The sequence below is a fragment of the Schistosoma mansoni genome (assembly GCF_000237925.1).
Source record: "Schistosoma mansoni, WGS project CABG00000000 data, supercontig 0080, strain Puerto Rico, whole genome shotgun sequence".
NCBI classification, from domain to species: domain Eukaryota; kingdom Metazoa; phylum Platyhelminthes; class Trematoda; order Strigeidida; family Schistosomatidae; genus Schistosoma; species Schistosoma mansoni.
The window spans coordinates 1,412,312-1,430,966 of NW_017386030.1; the positions used below are offsets into that span (position 1 = coordinate 1,412,312).

The 18,655-nt window shown below is 40.5% G+C and overlaps 1 protein-coding gene across 1 annotated transcript in view; it reads left to right on the plus strand.

The window, feature by feature from the left end:
• Positions 1 to 18,036: 18,036 nt before the first annotated feature.
• Positions 18,037 to 18,655, plus strand: part of Smp_212490 (sec31-related protein) — a gene marked incomplete at both ends in the record, with an annotated part of 48,255 nt that continues 47,636 nt past the window's right edge. Inside the window, one exon of the mRNA XM_018790523.1 lies at positions 18,037 to 18,164. Coding sequence (XP_018646251.1) covers positions 18,037 to 18,164 — 128 coding nt within the window. The remainder of the gene's footprint in view (positions 18,165 to 18,655) is intronic.

Below are 18,655 nucleotides of genomic sequence, written 5' to 3' on the forward strand. Positions count from 1 at the left end.
AAAATGTATGCTGATATCAGCTGGTGAAACAAAATAATCAGCTTTGAATAAGTGCATAGATTCAGTAAAACTATACACATAGGGACTAAAATCTTTGAAAAGACAGGATATATTGAACCTGTAGAACAGAATTTTAGAGGCATGGTCATGAAAAGATCATAATGTACTGGAAGAATTGTTTGACACATACCAAGTGCTAAGTCCTCTAAATCAAATATCTTGGGAGAGGTGATAAATTATACAGTCTTAAATGATCCATTTATCCGACCTTTCACAGTTAACCATCACTGTAATGTCATGATAAATGTTATGAAGTGTCTTTTCTTAAGCGCTGCAGTTTACGGAATACCAAGTCAGCGCTCAGGTTCACTTCGGAATGTCCTGTGCAGTTGCAGATGGAGCTTTCACCAATGTAGTTGATGTGGGTCGGTTGAAATGTTCGACAGTATTGTTCAGCCAAAAGGTTAGCGGCATCCCTGTCGTTATTGGTCGAACCATTAGGACCTAGCAGTAGGGAAACTCCAGTTTTGCCTTGTCAAAGAGAAGCTGCATAACGGAATAAGCTTTTCGGATTGGACACGAATTTGGTCTGGCACTGGAGCCTGTCTTCTCTTATTGCCTTTGTGCATATGTTCCTTATATGATTGTAGTGCCTGTACGCGCCGTTGTTATCAGTTCGTTTGTATTCTGCTCAACAGTGCCGTTTGTGGCTTAGCAAACGAAGAGTGCGGTTCTTGATGATTATAGTTTGCTTGTAGCTTTTGGGGACCGTTTGAGGAATTGAATGCTTAGTAGCACATAAGAGCGTGTGCAGTAAGTAATCCCAATGAGCATCCACATCAAGTTGAGGGTAAACATTTCAATCCGCCTGTCGTAGATAGCCCTGTAAGGCTGACACATTTAACCGTTAGAAGTTCCAGTGCCTGTTATTGAAGGGATATCTTAGCTCAGTTTTGCTGACAAAACTGAAAGATATAACGGTGTGATTGGAGACAGAAATGAGAGGTTGTCGATCAGGAATTCTTTATATATAAATACCCAGTCTAAGCGCGACGGCGTCTGACTGTTTCTCCAATGAGTTGCCGACTTAACATTTTCGAATAATCCCGGATCCTCAATGAGGTTAAAGAACCGAGCTTCAGTTGAGTTTTCACCTCCAATGTAGGTGTGTTCCGCGAAGTTGATTCTAGGAAGATTTAAATACCCAAGAATCAGGATATGAGAGAACCCGAGACGAGTAAAGCGGGTTAATCCTTCGGCAGTGGGATTCCTGTAGGTAACCCCAAACTAGACACCTCGAGGTGGTAGACAATCTTACTGAGCACCATACCGATTCATCAAGATTAATAAACTCTTGGTTGTGAACTTGGTGTACCTCCAGGGCATGATCGTATGTGTAAGGCTACCCCACCCCTCGTTCCAGTTTTTCTGTCGTTGCAAAGCGATGACATTCCAGGTATTGCCAGCTCCTGGTCAGTAAACTGGAGAGATATCCAAGTTTCAGGTATTCCTATCAGATGAGCGTTATTAGCATCGCTAAGTTCACGTAGCTCATCCATTTTATTCGGTAAACTCGCAGCGTTCATGTATAAGCAGTTAATGCTTTCAATTTGAAACGCGTGAGCTTCTTCCCGTTTGTCGGTATGAGCTTTACATGAATGGACAGGTAGTCTACCTATACAAGGTTTCCCGAGTTGGTAGTCTCTGTCCTTTACACGTCTTTTTATGATCAAGGCAGTCCACAGGTGGAATGTTCAGATCCAACTTGCCTTTGTGCTTGAAACTGGTATCGTGTGGCCTATCCGTATCATATGGATTCTAGTGATGAAGACCGAGCCTATAATCCAAACAACGGGAAATCTGTAAACGGATTCTTTATGGGTGCTTTTTAGCCAAGGGCGTTTCGTGTCATCCTTCGCCCTTATCACTGATAGAATGCAGTAAAACGCGACATCATACTACATTGAATGTTTGAAGCAATTCATGAGAGGTCAGAGTGTCCTCAGAAAGCATGTGCTTTTTATCAATGTACCCAAATTAACTATGACGGTCAACCCATGACACAAAAGTTAGCAATGAATTATATTTAAATAATAAAAATATTCAGTCAAAGCATTAGGTGTCTCATCGAAACAGTTTGAAAGATGTAGATTTCAAAACATACTTACAAATTACAATTGGATAGAATTATTTAAAGTGGTTTTTGACGTAGTAGGAGAGTCTTACACATAATGGAGTTTCAAATGTAATAACAATGGGTCACGTTCGGGATTCGGTACATTTAGAGAGCAATGAAGAATTATTGGTGATGAAAATTAGTCTGCGTCTTTAGGAATAAATGAAATAAATGAAGGACTCCCGGAAATTTGCTTGAATCATCTCAGCCTGGAGCGAATTCTAGGTCTTGACTACTCACAATGAGCAAAAGTCTTACTTGTCGCCCAGTTTGTTGTGTCGTCACTTATCTACTAGTGTCCGAAGACTGATTTTCTGGATCACCTTAATGTACGTTGCAGGGTACTCTTACCATTTGGGAGCGCAGGGCGAAAGGCTGTTTCCATATTCCAGTAAGATCTGACTATGATTACTAAAAATGAGGTGAAAAGTTCTTCTTCCAGACTGCCCAAGAGTGAGCTTCAAAGTTATCGTTACATCGTTTGCTGCTTAGAAATGTTAAGCACAATTATAGCAACACTTTGGATCACGAGACACCAAGATATCTAGAAATTTTTCAAGTTGAAACACCTGAAAATAATTTTTCAAATCCTATATGTAGTTTATGATATTTCTCAGGACTACTTTTCACTTTGAAGAGTTGAAGGTTAGTCCATTGTTATCAGCCCCACTTTGAAGTCAAGACAGATCCCTCTTAAATTTTAAATTGTCAACCTGGTTGTAGACGTCTCTGTCATTTATAACATCACTCCGACGATAACTCATGAGGTGGATAATTTCTCTGAAGTAAAAGTTATTAGGTCCCAGTACTAAACTCTTGCGTATCCCACCAGTACATTCCGTAGCTTCAGAAAACGCAACGTTCACTCTGACTTTAGAACGTCGATTACTTAAACATGACTTCATACACACATGACTGACTCTATCAAAGTCTACAAGAAATAAGAGTGAACCGTATCCGTCTTCCATTAGGATCAAGGATGATGGTCTACCAATACGTCGGAACCAACAGGTTGGCAGTCTAGGAACGCCTTTATATGGAACCATGTTATTGAGGTAAAAAGGAGCATCGACGACAGGTGTCCGCTTGAACCGTTGTATATCAGAGATCCCTCGATCATAACCGTTAGTCATTTGTGCCTTAAGGTAACCCTCGTGCTATTGATAGAAGAAACCAGAGAAGTAGTGAACAAGTCTTTATTTCGATCTTCGCGCAGTCACAGTGGAGCGTGGGATTATCTGTTCAGACAAACAAAGGCTCTCAACATTCAATATAAGACAATAGGGAATATAACGCTTACAAAAAGTATAGAAGTGAATGAGTACTTGAACAATACTGTTTTAGCATATGCTTGGTTGTTTGAGGTCAACTCTTAACCAACCAACCTGAACTGTTACATTAGCTTCCCCCTAGAATCGACTTCCGTAGGAACGTCGGTTCGATTAACCTATCTATCGAAAACACCTTAGTTCTATTTCTCATCCCAAGGCGAAATTCTCAACTCGCTCACTATTTGACTTACAATCAGTTACGACTAACGCTTTCAACGATAGTCCATGGATGTCTCTTCATTTACTAGCTTGTCATCTTATTTTGTAGCATGTGATCTTTTCTACAACTATCGCTGACGGTTTGCTGCGTGCTTTCAAGAGAAAGTGTGAGAATGTGGAATAAGAATATCTGAGAAAGTGCCGCGAGCGGGCTACCCAACACCATGTTGGTGAGGTACGATTTTTCCATGCTCAGACCGGCTATCAAGTGTTTACTCACCTGCCTCTTGAGTCGCCCTCAAGTAAAAAGTAAAGAAGAGTCTACTTCAAAGGTAATGGTGAAAATCAAGCAAACCTGAAGAACTGCTCCACTGCCTGCATAAAATAATAAGATACAAAATGGAAATACATAAATGCAATTGATAATTGTTCGGTTCATGTAAGTGCTTGGCCTCCAGAACGGATTGGTATTCTGGAAGGAAATAAACATAGTGTAGATATCTTGTGCACGAAGAACCATGAAAACAACAAAAAACTCTTTTGTAATGCATATATGTAAAAGGGTGAACTTGCTAGAAGTTGGACTCTTTAACAAAATCGATCAAATGCATGACCTCGAGCCAGTGATGACCGCCTTTTACAACTAGGTGCGTAACCAAGGGTGCATCAGAGTAATCCACAAAACGGAAACGAATATACGATTAAGAAGCAAAAAAAAATTGTGTGGAGTATGCGGATCAAGTACAGTTGTGTCAAATACCCTTTTCTGGTTTGATTTAGGTATGCATGATATATTGAAGCAATATTTCGTCAATTCATCCAAGTAACGAATTGGTTTGCACCTCAGGAGTGTGTAAGTCCTATTACTCATTAGTATTATGAATGATTAGTCGATAAAAGGAAAAATTGCAGTTATTCCCCCGTGGTTTGATGTAGTCTAATGGCTAGGCACACGGTCCAGTATTCAGGAGGGCAGAGGTTCGAGTGCATGGGGCCTGTGTTTTTGTTCACCAAAACCCCCTTCAATACGACGTTTGTTAGCCATAAGTTGCTCAGATATGAGAGAAAGATAACAAGAGGACGGATTGATATGTCAAAGTGCCATATTGGAACAGTACAAGTTCTTTGTTTGTATTAATAATAATACTATAGAAAAAAAATGATGAGAACTTTAATAAGTACTTGACCATGGTTTAATCCAAAATGTTTTGTCTAAAAAAACTTATTAATAGTAGTATTAATCGTATCAAGCTACTAAACATATCTTCGACCGAAAACTTTTAGAATTAGTTCATATGGTATATATGTATAGCCAGTCTACGTGAAAAATGTATACAGATATATAAGAAGTACAACCAACATAGTTAATTAACCAGAAAAAGAAATTATAAGTAAAAAAAAGTTAACAGAAATGAGGTTAAATTTGTGTTCAAAAAGGGCTCACCACTTTCGTGCCTTAAGGTAACCCTCGTGCTATTGGTAGAAGAAACCAGAGAAGTAGTGAATAGGTCTTTATTTCGATCTTCGCGCAGTCACAGTGGAGCGTGGGATTATCTGTTCAGACAAACAAAGGCTCTCAACATTCAATATAAGACAATAGGGAATATAACGCTTACAAAAAGTATAGAAGTGAATGAGTACTTGAACAATACTGTTTTAGCATATGCTTGGTTGTTTGGGGTCAACTCTTAACCAACCAACCTGAGCTGTTACAAGTCTTCATTTCATTGTGTCGCCCTATTTTGGAGATAGGTGGGATGTGTGCAGGCTCCCAGATGTCTGTGACAGCGCATTGGCTTAGCGAGTGGGAAAACAGTATATTAAGAGGTCTCGTCTAGATTGGGACCATTGAATAATTCAGAGAAGCATCGCATCATCAAAAGAACTCAGTGGTCTTATTCAGTCCAACCGCTTTTGGTTCTATTTGATCGTTTTCAGCATTCAAATATCCACAGTAATTTCTCATCTCAACAGAGCAGTTTAAGGAAAGACTATTACCAAACTACACGTATACTGACGGCGGCGTGTAGGTAAACATTTGTGCTAGATCTTCTGGTTAGTGTGAGAAATGTATACATTGATTTCTTAAAAGCCTTTACTGGGATTGACCGTAAGTTCACGCTAGTAGATAACAGATCACCACCAGAACAATTGCCTAACTCAATGCTAAATAATCGGCTTTTTGATGTTTGGGTAAATTTAATATTTATTCAGCCCACAAAATTTCATTGTACGGTACTAAGACCCTTTCTTTAGTTGATTAACGACCCTCAGCTTCCTTTGAGACACTAGTACTAATTAGAAAGAATTGAATAGGCTTTCGCAATCTGAAGAACATGCTGGCAATCCTAGTAGATATGGTTTATCATCAAAGTTGGGCGGATAAAAATAGGCACAATTTCAACATAATAAACAGTTAGGTGGTCCACATCAGACGGGTTACTAACTAAAAATAAAAATTAGTCAATTTCTTTCTGTAATTTGTGAGGATAGTTACAGTAAAACTGGTGTTAGTGTGCACTGATGATTCCTTTGTACTTGGTGACTACCTGATTTCGAATTCCAAATACAATACGTTCGTTTGTGCTCACCTATTTCCATTTGCTGTAAATTTCACCATTTCGGTAACTACTAATTCGTATAATAATTAAAATACTTCTAATTGTCACGGTAGGCACATTTTATGATTTGTTTTTGTCGCTATTTGCATTTTTGTTAATTCTTACAATTTGTACGATTGAAGCTACATGACCCTTAAACTCCTGCCCCGGTTTGTGAACACACATGACATGACCCATTGGTTGTCACTCACAAATGCTCTGATATACTAATATGTTGTTCTAGTTTCTACACAGGCCAGTCTATTCATTCTTTCCAAACCTTGCCACTTACTGACTTATTAGCTCTGACCATTTTTGTATGATTGTATATGTGTTGATCGCTTATCCAATTCATTACATGTTTGTAATTTATTTTTGGTCTGACGATAAATATTGGGTACCGCTTGATCTAATGTAGTTGGCTCATTTGTCTTCTCTGATCCGCTTCGCTCCCTCATCATCGTTTCGTCCCCTTGATTGTCTGAGTGCATGAAATATAGTTATTCAAAAAGCCATTCTCGCATTTGATTTATTTGTATTCAATCATCCACTAACGAGATTTAAGTCGATGATTACATATGGGGATTAGTGACATATATATTTCGATGATAATTAACATACAATCCAACTGGAGTTAGATACAGAGTCATTAAAAGTTGTCCAGGGTTGAAGATTATCTAGGCCTTCTTGTGCCTTATTATCTATAATCCCATGCTATTTTGAGATATTATTATGAACCAGTAGCAGCACGTGTTTCAAAAATGGCAGTGATTTCGTACTATTTATGCTTTTATGTATTTGTAGCGTCAAAAGGAATTCTTAGTCTGCTTTAACTCAAATTACTTCGTTTAAAGTTTGAAACTTTGCTAAAAGCTTTGTCTTGTGATACCTTCTTTCTCATTGACTCTGACACGTGTGTTCCTATTATGATCATATTTTGTTTCAAACATTGATATGATTTCAATGGTAGGCAGTACTTACGATTGTGGACAGCCGAACTGCTTATTCCCCGTGGATCAAGGAATGCAGTGCGATGAGTGTAAAAAGTGGTCCCGTAAGATGTGTGTCCATTCAAGCCCCGCTGCACACGAAAGATGCTCGAAGTCCAACTTACATTGGCTTTGCATGTTTTGCTGTACAAATAAGACGTTACTAATTTAGGAGGCTATGAGCCTATTAGCTTTGGCCGGTTAGAAGAACGATAGTCTTTGCGCTGGTAACACAATTACTGTCAATGAAGAATATACCACTGTTGTACGTGCTGTTACAGGACGCGTTAAACACCCTACTGTGATCGACAGAAAAGTTAAATTTCCATGAAAACTAACATGGAGTGAAGCACCACTTGATATTAACATGGATAATCATGCATCTCCATTGGAAATTGAAGACCCGGACAAAACTGTCACCGTTCCAAATAGTCCCGATGTGGCTGTCCTGAGTGATGAAAAATGGACAGCATTACAGAGAAAAAGAAAAGAAAAAAGGCTAAAAGTAATACTCACCTGGTCGACAAGTCATTGGTGAACTAGCATTCTGAGTCACAAAATACACCACCGAACTATGATAGTAAGGCAGAACGCCACCCTGGCGTGACTAAAAAGAATTTAACCTCATCAAATATTAGTGTGAGTAATCTGCTAGAGTCGAACGATCCCGATCTCAAAATTAGACGCGTGCATGATTTGGAAAGGTTCAGAGAATATATCCATAGCATATTACCAGATAACTCTAAAGGAGTTCAGGTCGAAAAGTTGGTTAGAATAGATAAGAGGGCTGACGACAGTGTTTAACTCCGACCATATTGACTCCTTAAGTTAATCCCAGGGTCGGAGAAGCAACGTGATATTCTGTTAAGTAGTGCTCGTAGTCACGACAATTCTGACATTCCAATAAGACTTGTTATGTCTCATGAAGATAAAATAAAAAAGGAAGAAGGCACTAGATGAACTAGAAACACTCCGACAAAACAGTGAGGAAAGTCTCCAAGGCCTGTGTGGATAGGCCGATCTTCATAGGAATTTTATATGCCAACGCTCGTTGTCTAAGACTTAAAGTCTACGAACCAGGAGTATCAGTGGACAAAACAAGGCCACTCATTGTAGCTGTGACGGAAACGGTACCACTGCCTAAGTGGTGATGTACATAGATGAAAGAAAAGAGGTGGAGTCCTTTTATGCATAGCCAATGATATAAATATTCACTTCGCTGTTTGCGAATCCCATGGTAGTGAAACTTGTGAAGTCAGCAGCTGTGAGCTCACTTCCGGATATTGTACATTTGTGTTCAGTGTCATCAGCCTGATCTGCGTAACTGATGACTTTATCTTGGGACACATTCAGTTATGGAGTGCAAATAACAGATGCTTGATATTAGGAGGCTTTAATGCACCTAACATTATTTGGAATGAGATGACCACAGAAGGACCTATAAACTCCTTTGATGGTAGGTTCCTGGCAGCAGTAATGGAGCATGCATTAGTACAGCATGTATCCAAACCTACACGTTTTAGTGTAAACCAAGGTTCTTCTCTGTTGGACTTGATAATCACCCATGCGATCAAGAATATTGCCAACCTATATATTCTTCCCCCGTTAGTGAATAGCGATTACGCTGTTTTATCATTCACGTTTAGACCTATTGACATGATATACGGTCAGGTTAGGCCTCGCTCAAATGTATGGAGAGCTAACATTCCAGCCATTCAGGAGTGCACAACTAAGACAGACTAGTCAGTAGATACTAGCTTATCGGTTGAAGAATCATGGTCTACATTTAAAGACACGTTTAGTCCAGCTACGTCCTCGTCTATACCATACCTGATACAACATAGACCGAATAATAGTCCACCATGGATAACTAAACAAGTCAAGAAACGTCTTAGACGTAGGAAAAAGCACTGGAAAATATTCATTTTTACTGACTTAGAAGAATACAGATCCAGTTATTCTAAGATTGGGAATGCTTGTAAAGCGTTAATTAGTAAGACTAGACAGTCGTATGAAAAACAACTGGTTAGGGATTGTAAACATAATCCGGAATGGTTTTTCTCATATATAAAAAAGCTGAACTCAGAGAAGCAATGGAATCCCATCACATTTGATACAAGAAAACCTGTTAATATTGCCAAGAGATTATGCTGAAAAGGCTGAAGCTTTATCGATATATTTTAGTAGTGTTTTCTCTCACCACTGAGTAATGATCAACGAATAATTGTTCTTGGGGTGGCTTATCAATGGATCCTGTAGTTATTGAGGAAAATGCTGTTATAAGAATACTTCAGCATCTCAAATCTGGTAAGCCCAGTGGTTCTTTAGGATATTCATACTTGGATTACGAAAGCCCTATCAGATGCAATTGCTGAAACTTCAACGACACTGTTTGATATTTCTCTGCGGCAGTCCAGATTGCTCAGAGACTGAAAAAACGCGAAAATCAATCTGGTGTATAAGGCTGGGAGTAGAGATTTAGTTAGTTACTATCGCCCCGTTAGCTTAACTAGTGCAGTTGTAAAACTGATGGGAAAAATTATTCGGATGGCTGTTATAAACTGTTTGGAAGGGAATAATCTTTTATCCAGGGAACAACATGGTTTTTGGAAAGGCCTATCATGTTTGACAAATCTTCTCATTGCAAGAGAAGATTAGGATGCTGCAAAAGATAGAAATGTTCCTGTAGATTTGATTTCTATAGATTTAAGTAAAGCCTTTGATAAGGTCTCCCATTCTGGTCTTGAATTAAGACTGGAAAGTTTTGGAATTTATTATACGGTCATAGACTGTATAAGTGACTTCCTCCGTGACAAAAGACAATGGGCAAGAGTAAATGGAGCTCTCTCATCGTGGGAACCTGTAAAAAGTGGAGTTTCCCTAAGCAAAATCCTCGTTTCGTTTCTTGCACCGAGTAGTGAATTACTGGAATTCTCTGTCAGAACACGCAATATCAGCACATTCATTTATTTCTGTTCGCCTCTATATAGTTGTTCACGGCTAGTAGACGCAGTATCGTTAAGCTACGGTTTGGATCACATGAACTCAATGTACGGAGTATCGGGCACTGTTTATTGGACACCTTATCAAGGTCAATGCCAACGTATTATTAAGCGGTACCAACGGTTTTTGTGTAAACGTGTATGTAAGAGTTCGTGTTGTTATCTTGGATTTTTCGGCTTTAAGAAAGAGTATTTTCACAGAAAAAACAAACTCTTTCGTTACATTTGAATTTTTCTTAGTAGGATTGGTTCTGCTTCCAGATTAAGTAATTCAGACATCAATGATAGTGATATATATATTTATATATATATGACTCATATAAGTCAATATTAAGAAGAAAACTAATCATGTAAAATATTTGGTTATCAAATTCTTCGGAACTATCTTTTCGGCAAAAATCAAGCAGTGTATATGGAATCGTAAGTGTAATACAAAGATCATTCATCTAACTTCAGGTACATTTTACATGTCTATGACTATCAACGTTCTCATCGATAAAAATAGTGACAAAATATAATAAAAAGGGATAAAGCACCTGATGAGTTGTATTCTAGTTCCCCGCGAATGTTTCCTGTGTATTGGGAAACGTTATATTATGAAATCTCCTGCTTCATCGAAATTAATTTCCGGGGATGTCTCTTGTCCCACCCAAATGACGGTTACCTTGCTTAATTGGAACGCGGCTGTATTTCCACGAAAGCCACCCAGTGTTTCTCTATGTTTTCCAAAGGTGGTCATTCGGCGATTTTCTGGTTAGCTACACTGAATGACTAATGGTAAAGTAACTTCTTAGAAATTGGCAAAGCCCTTAAATAGTTGTTCACAAAATTGACTACTAGCAGGGGTCGTCAGTCACATTTGTCCCCTCGCATCTCCAATCTTGTTTTCGTGTATTATTTTGACCAATTATGTTGTGATTGCGTCCTATAAAGTGCTATGACTTTCGCTAAACCAACTGGAAGTTCAAAATGATGTAGATATTAAAAGACGATACGGAATCTGTCTATGAATTCAATGACTGTTAAACTGAGTTGTTTACAGAAACTTTGGTTGCTATCCGTGATATAGCCGTACTCTGTGGTTCATTCTCTTCAAAATACATTGAATAATATCATATTGATTGAACCTGAAGTTATTCTTTCTTCTTTGCTTTTAGTCTTGTTAATTTCCATCCACCGTGCCAATGCAACGTGTAAAAACACAGGTGGATATACGTTTATACCAGGTTCTACTAATCTCGTTTTTGGTTGATCGAGTCAGTCAGTCAACTTAGAACTTCGTACGTCAGTCAGTCAGTCAGCGACAACGCAGGACCAGGCACATATATGCATCGGTCCAAGTTGCCATACCTCGTTAGCACAACAAGATAAACACCGGATTCATAGAAGTAATTAATTTAGTGGTGGTAGTATATAAAGAAAGGTTGTATATAAGGATATAGTATAGGAAGGAAAAAAGTTATGAAGCAATTTTAATCTCAAGGTTTAAGGGAAGATAAAGAGTGTATCCACCTACGCCATTGTGATCGATTCTGAGCCATGTCATGTCACCTAGAGTCTCCAACCATTGGTTACGATAGTCACATGGATCCGAACCAGGTAGTCTGCATCTGCCAACATGGTTCAGACTAGAAGTTAGTGACTTTAAGCACTGATGCCACGTTTCGGTTTGGCCTCCTCTAACTTTTTTCCGACCATCCCCAACACTAGTCAGCACTGAATGTCGTGGTAATCGGTGTTCAGGCATACGTAACACGTGGCCTAACCATCTCAGTCGATGGAGATTCATCACCTCATCAACTGATTTACCATCATTCCCTAATACCCTGTGTCTAACCTCACTATTACTTACCCGGTTATCCCAGCAGATGCGAGCAATATTTCTAAGACATCTGTGGTCAAATACTAGTAACCTACGAGTATCTTCTACTCTTAATGGCCATATTTCACAGCCGTAAAGTAAAACAGAACGGACTGTTGCGCAGTATACTCGTCCCTTAATTGATAGACGGATATCTCGTCTTCGCCATAGGTGACGTAAGTTGTCAAAAGCCAAACGAGCTTTTTGAATCCGTGCTGAGATTTCGTCAGACACCAACCCATTAGGGCTGATCAGACTTCCGAGATAAGTGAAGTTGTCGACGCGTTCGACTACTTCACTCCCTATCCTTAGTTCAGGTGTTGAGGCAGGCCAGTCCTGGAGTAACAATTTACATTTGGATGGGGAGAAACGCATCCCAAACATCCTGGCATTATTACTGAGTTCCAACAGAAGACTCTGCATTTTGTCAGTGTCTTCACCAAACAGGACTATGTCATCTGCGTATTCTAAGTCGCTTAGTGGTCCCGCTGGTAGGAGATCAATTCCTGAAAATTCAGTCGAAGAGAGTGTTATTTTCAGCAACAGGTCTATAATGAAGTTAAACAAAAATGGGGATAGTGGACAGCCTTGACGGACACCACTTGAGGTTGTAAAATCATATGACAGTTCGCCATAAGCTCTCACTCGACTGGTAGTGTTCGAGTAAAGAGCCTTCACAAGGTTTATGTACTTCTCAGGTACACCTTTCAATAACAGACACTGCCACAGAACCTCTCGGTTTACAGAGTCAAATGCTGCTTTCAAGTCAAGGAAAACTATCATTGTCGGACGCCGATAAGCATGTCTGTGCTTTAAAACTTGACTAATGGTGAATATGTGGTCGATACAGCCACGACCAGGTCTGAAGCCAGCCTGATTTTCTCGTGTTTGGAGTTCACGAGTCTTAGTTAGGCGCCCGATAATTATTGAGGCTAGTATTTTAGATACTATGTTAGTCAGACTAATCCCTCTATGGTTATCACAGGATGATTTTGGCTCCTTCTTATATATTGGGACAATCAGAGATTGTGACCAGTCAGATGGGATTACGTCCGTCTCCCAGATTTTAGCTAGAATATTAGTCAACCTAATCGCTAAAATTGGACCACCATATTTAAAGACCTCTGGAGCCAATCCATCAGGACCAGCTGCTCTTCCTCGTTTCAGATTACTTATAGCCTTTTGAACTTCAAGTAGGGTCGGGGGGCCTACTTCAATGTTCCATTCAGGTTTTCTGGGAATAGTGGGTAGTTGTGCAGTAGCTGAAGGCCAGCTAAACTGCTCCTTAAAGTGTTCTGCCCATCGTTCTAAACGTTTGGGTTGAGAGCAGATAAGGGTTCCGTCTTTTTCCGAGATCGTCTCACTTACACTTGACTTCTTAATTCCGGTTTCTTTTATTAGCCTGAAGAGTCGTCTGGTGTTGCCTACAGCCGCTGCCTTTTCCATCTCTTTTGCTTTCGTTGCCCACCACTGCTCACGATCGTTCCTTAGACTTTCAGTTAACCTAGATCTAATTTGTTTACGCTCTTCGTCGTGTTCAGAGCCTGATGGGATGAGTTTACGCGAATCCATCAGTGAAATAGACTTAGAAGAGATCCACTGGTTTTTTGGAGCCCTATGGTTTAAATGACTAATAGATGTGACTGCTGTTTCCACAGCTGTTCGTGTGTCTTTCCAAGCAGCATCTGGGTCAGTCTCGTCTACAGAACTGCCTAGATGTGAACTCAGTTGTTTCTGGAATTCGCATTTGGCTTTCTCGTCCTCCAGTTCAATCCTAATGGGTCTTCTTAGTGCACTTTTCCTGCGTCCATTGAGGCGCAGACAAATGCGCGCTCGTATTAAAGCGTGATCAGAGTCTAAACAAGTATTCCAATACGAGCGACAATCTTCTATTGAGCCTCTCCAACGATGACTGATGACAATATGGTCTATTTGAGTCCATCGTTGGTTTGGTGCAGGTGGTCGCCATGTTAGACGATGTCTCTCCTTATGCTTAAAATTAGTGCTTGCTAGAAATAAACGATTGTCTGAGCATAGTTGCAACAGACGATCACCATTATCGGTTCGTTGAGCCGGAATACTAAAACACCCACCTAAATGTCTTTCTGTTTGATTTAAGCTGTCTACCTGGGCATTAAAGTCACCCACTACGACTACTATGTCTGAGCGCTTAGCTTTCTGAAGAAGTTCAGAGAGCTTTCTGTAAAAGTCATCTTTTACTTCATCATGGCTGCAGTCAGTGGGAGCGTAGGCAGAAACGACGGAAAGGCAACGACGTGTGTCCCTATCCTTCCGAGTTCTTACGGAGCCATTTAGCCGGACAGCACACAGGCGACTGTTAACGGGGATCCATTCTAGTAGTGCCTGTTCTGCCCTTGTACTTAGTGCTATGCCTACACCTGCAAGTCCGCGAGAACTAGCCAACGGGTCGCCAGATACACGGAGGATGTATTTCGTTGGCTGTCCATTTTGGCGAGGTGAGGTCAAGTGAATGACCACACTAGGATCCTGTATGCGTGTTTCGGAGACACAGCATACATCAATGGCACGAGATTCTAGGGTTTTGGCTAAGGAGGTCTGTTGACCGATTTGGCATAGGGTACGTACGTTGAAAGCTCCAATGTGTAGTTTGGAGCGAGGTTTTAGTAGACCTGGGACAGCGTTCCGCGCACTAGAATCGTTGGCCATGGTGACACTTGAGGAGGAAACCGGAAGAGGAAGTTTAGTGTTGAAAATCAAGGTAGAAGGAATGGTAGGAAATGAAGGAGATTGATTATGAATACAGTGGTCTTGAGTGCTGTTAGAGGTATGAGGGCAGTTATCACTTCCCGGTTGCCCACACCGTGGAAGGGTTCTTCTAGAGGTACCTGAAAAGGAAATTGGGTTAGAAGTGGTCTTAATGACCTGAGAGCGTGACCGCAGTGCCCAAGGGACAACTGCTTGAGGTCGGTCACACACGACCTTTTTGTGGGTAGTTTTTGTGTTAGCTCCGTTCTTCAAAGGACCTTACCGCCGGAGACGGATATCCGTGGGATAAGGCGAGGTGTGCATTTTTAGGGTCGACCTTTTCTAACCCCACCCCTCCTTGTGGGAAGGCAGCATCGCTGTCATGCCGGTTGTCTGAAGGAAAGATCTTACTGCTGTCACACCTCTGTACAGTCAGCAGTACGACTTCGCCTTCGGACCTTGGGTTTGCTGCTTTTAGTCTCACCGCTCTTCAAACGACCTGCCTGGCATGGTAGTACCTTGAGGAACGATTGTTCCAGCCAGTATAGCTCGATTGAATCATCACGATAGGCAAGCCCGACCACCACGTCAAGGTAGCAGCAACGATCGGGTACTTCGTACGTACTTACATCAGTTCGAGTTGCTATACAACATTAGCACAGAAATACAGTTGTCTATTCAAATCCCATCGCTTGTCGGGACAGTCGCTGGTTGGGCATACGTAACACGTGTCTCAGTCATCCCAACTGATGAAATTTCACTACTTCATCAATTGATTTGCCATCCTTACCAAGTACTCGTTTCCTAACAACTGCATTACTTACTCGGTGGTCCCACGATATACGAGCAATGATTCGAAAACACCTATGATCAAATAACAGTAGCCTAAGAATATTCCCTACTCTTATGGGCCATATTTCTCTGCCATGAAGTAGGACGGAACAAACTGCTATACAGTAAACCCGTCCTTTAGTCGCTAGACGGATATCTCGTCTACGCCATAAATAACGCAAGTTGGCAAAAGCTAGTCAAGCCTTCTGTATCCGTGCTGAGATTTCGTCACACACCAGACCACAAGGCCTGATGGCACTCTCAAGACAAGTGTAGCGGTCGACACACTCAACTACTTCATTCCCTATGATTATTTCAGGTGCCGATGCAACCCAATCCTGAAGTAACATTTTGCATTTCGAGAGGGAGAATCACATCCCGAACATGCCTGCACTGTTGCTTAGGGTGGTCAGAAGGCTCTGCATTTTGTCAGCATCTTCACCAAATGGAACTATGTCATCGGCATGTTCTAAACCAACAAGTGAGTCTCCTGGTAGAAGTCCAACTCCTCTAAATTTAGACTAGGAAAGTGTTATTTCTAAAAGCGCGTCAACGATAAAGTTGAACAAGAATGGGGAGAGTGAACAGTCTTGACGAACACCACACGAGCTAATCAATTTTGATGACAGTTCGCCATAAGCTCTCACCCGGCTAGTTTTGTTACGATAGAGAGCCTTTATAAGGTTAATGTATTTCTTTGGTACTTCTTTAAGCGACAAACACTACAGAACCTCACGATCAAAGGAGTCAAATGTCACCCTAAGGTCGAGGAATACTACGATTGTAGGACGTCTGAATGTGTGTCTACGTTCTAGGACCTGGTGTAGTGTGAACACCTGGTCTATACAACCAAGTCCAGGTCGAAAAGCAGCCTAGTTTTCTCTGGTCTGTTCTTCACGAGCTTTGTTTTGACGTCGAAGTATTATTGAAACTAATATTTTAGACACTATATTATTCAAACTGATTCCTCTGTGATTGTCACAAGAGGAATTTTGTCCTTTCTTATCGACTGGGACAATCAGTGATTGGTACCAGTCAGATGGAATTACGTCCAGTTCCCAGATTCTACCTAAGATCTCAGTTAATTTTGCTGCTAGTACTGGACCGTCATCCTTACAAATCTCAGGGGTAAACCTGTCAGGTCCTGCTGCTCTCCCTCGCTTTAGATTTCGTATAGCTTTCCAACCTCGTAAGGAGTTGGAGGACTTACATCAACTTGCCATTCAGTCGACTGGGGGTCGTGGGAAACCTAAGCGTGGCTGAAAGCCGGTTGAACTAACCCCTAAAGTGTCCTGCCCATCAAGTCAATCTCCTGGAATGAGAATGAATAATATATACATCTTTTACCGAGATAGTTTCGCTATCAGTTGGGTTCCTAGTACCGGTTTCCTTAACAAGTCTGAACAGTTGCCTGCTGTTACCTATTGCCGCTGCCTTTTCCATCCCTCTTGCTTTCGCTACCCACCACTGTTCCTGATCATTGAATGGTCTTGTTAGCCTTCGCTTAAGTTAACTTCGCTCGTCGTTATGTTCACAGCCAGATGGGATGAGTTTGCGAGCATCTATCAGTGCGGTAGATGCTGCTGAGATCCAATGTTTCTACCTAACTTTATGGTTTACCGCACTATCAGATATCACTGATTTTTCCACAGCTTTTCGGATGTCATTCCACGCTGCCTCGGAGTGGGCATAACTTACATAGCTGCCTAACTGTTTTTCTAGTTGTTTCTGAAATATATTCTTAGCTTGGCTATCATTAAGTAAAACTCTGAGAGGCTTCGCTGCAGCGTCTTTCCTACGTCCACTAAGACGCAGACCAATAGCATGTTACGGTACCAAGTCTTACTGCATTTGTTCATACGCTTTAGATTGTGTAGGATATCATCATATACCATAACACACGATGTAGGCTGAGTATATCAAAATAAGTATCGGTGGGGTAGATGGATAAGCCCGTATTTATTACTAGTTATTAAGGTTTCCATTTCCGTGGGATATATAAGATTAAATATCAAAACAAACTTAATTTTGCTTCGGATCTGCTCACATTAGATAACTACCGTCTGTCCAATAACTTGCCTTAAACGTCTCTCCGTCGAAATCGCGCTTGTATTGTGTCTTTTAGGAACAGTTTGATGGTTTTTTCTTACGTTAAGTGGTTTCAAGGAAGCTATGTTTATATTTTATGGTTTTGAGAACACGGAATTAAAGTATGGATGATACTGTATAACAGATATTTCAGGCGATAATTTTTTCAAACCTTAAGCGTTTGTGATAAAATTTGTTTTATTTAACAGGCTGTACATTCATAACATATACTTCCTTGGTACTGTTTTTTCTTCAGACTTTCTAAACTGACAATGAAAGTCAAAGAGTTGGAGAAGTTTGCTCATTCGGCCTGGTCACCTCTTTCATGCAATCGTACTTATTTGGCAACTGCCACCGCAGAAGATGATCGCGAGGCAACTGGCTCAAATATAAATACAAGGTAAGCATGTTTTTCAGACATTTGCTTCGAAAGTTACTGAATTCAGTATTAATGTGAAAATATTCACACCATCTGGGATGAAAAATACAGAAATGTTAAGCTTTTTGATTCTAGTCTTGTCTTGATGTTTTTTTCGTGATAAAGAAATAAGACCGTTGTTTACACCCTGTATCAGTGCGTGGCTTAACCGTAGGAGGTGAACTAGTCGAACAACTGAACCATTTCCCTCATCTTCGTTATGTTAGCTTCAGTAACTTGATCGGTGACAAAATCTCGGAACAGTTACCAAAGGATTATTTCGATTTTACTAATCTAAGCCATTAGTGTCTGTGGTAGTATGTTTGTCGGTTGACCGAAGTGATAAGATACTTCTCAGTAGTTCTTTTTGTATTACCCTATGAGTATGAAGCATGATCTTTGAAGATACAAGTGCGGGTTACAAGTATTTGATCATATTCGGCTTCCGAGCATTATTCGTATATCCTTAATCC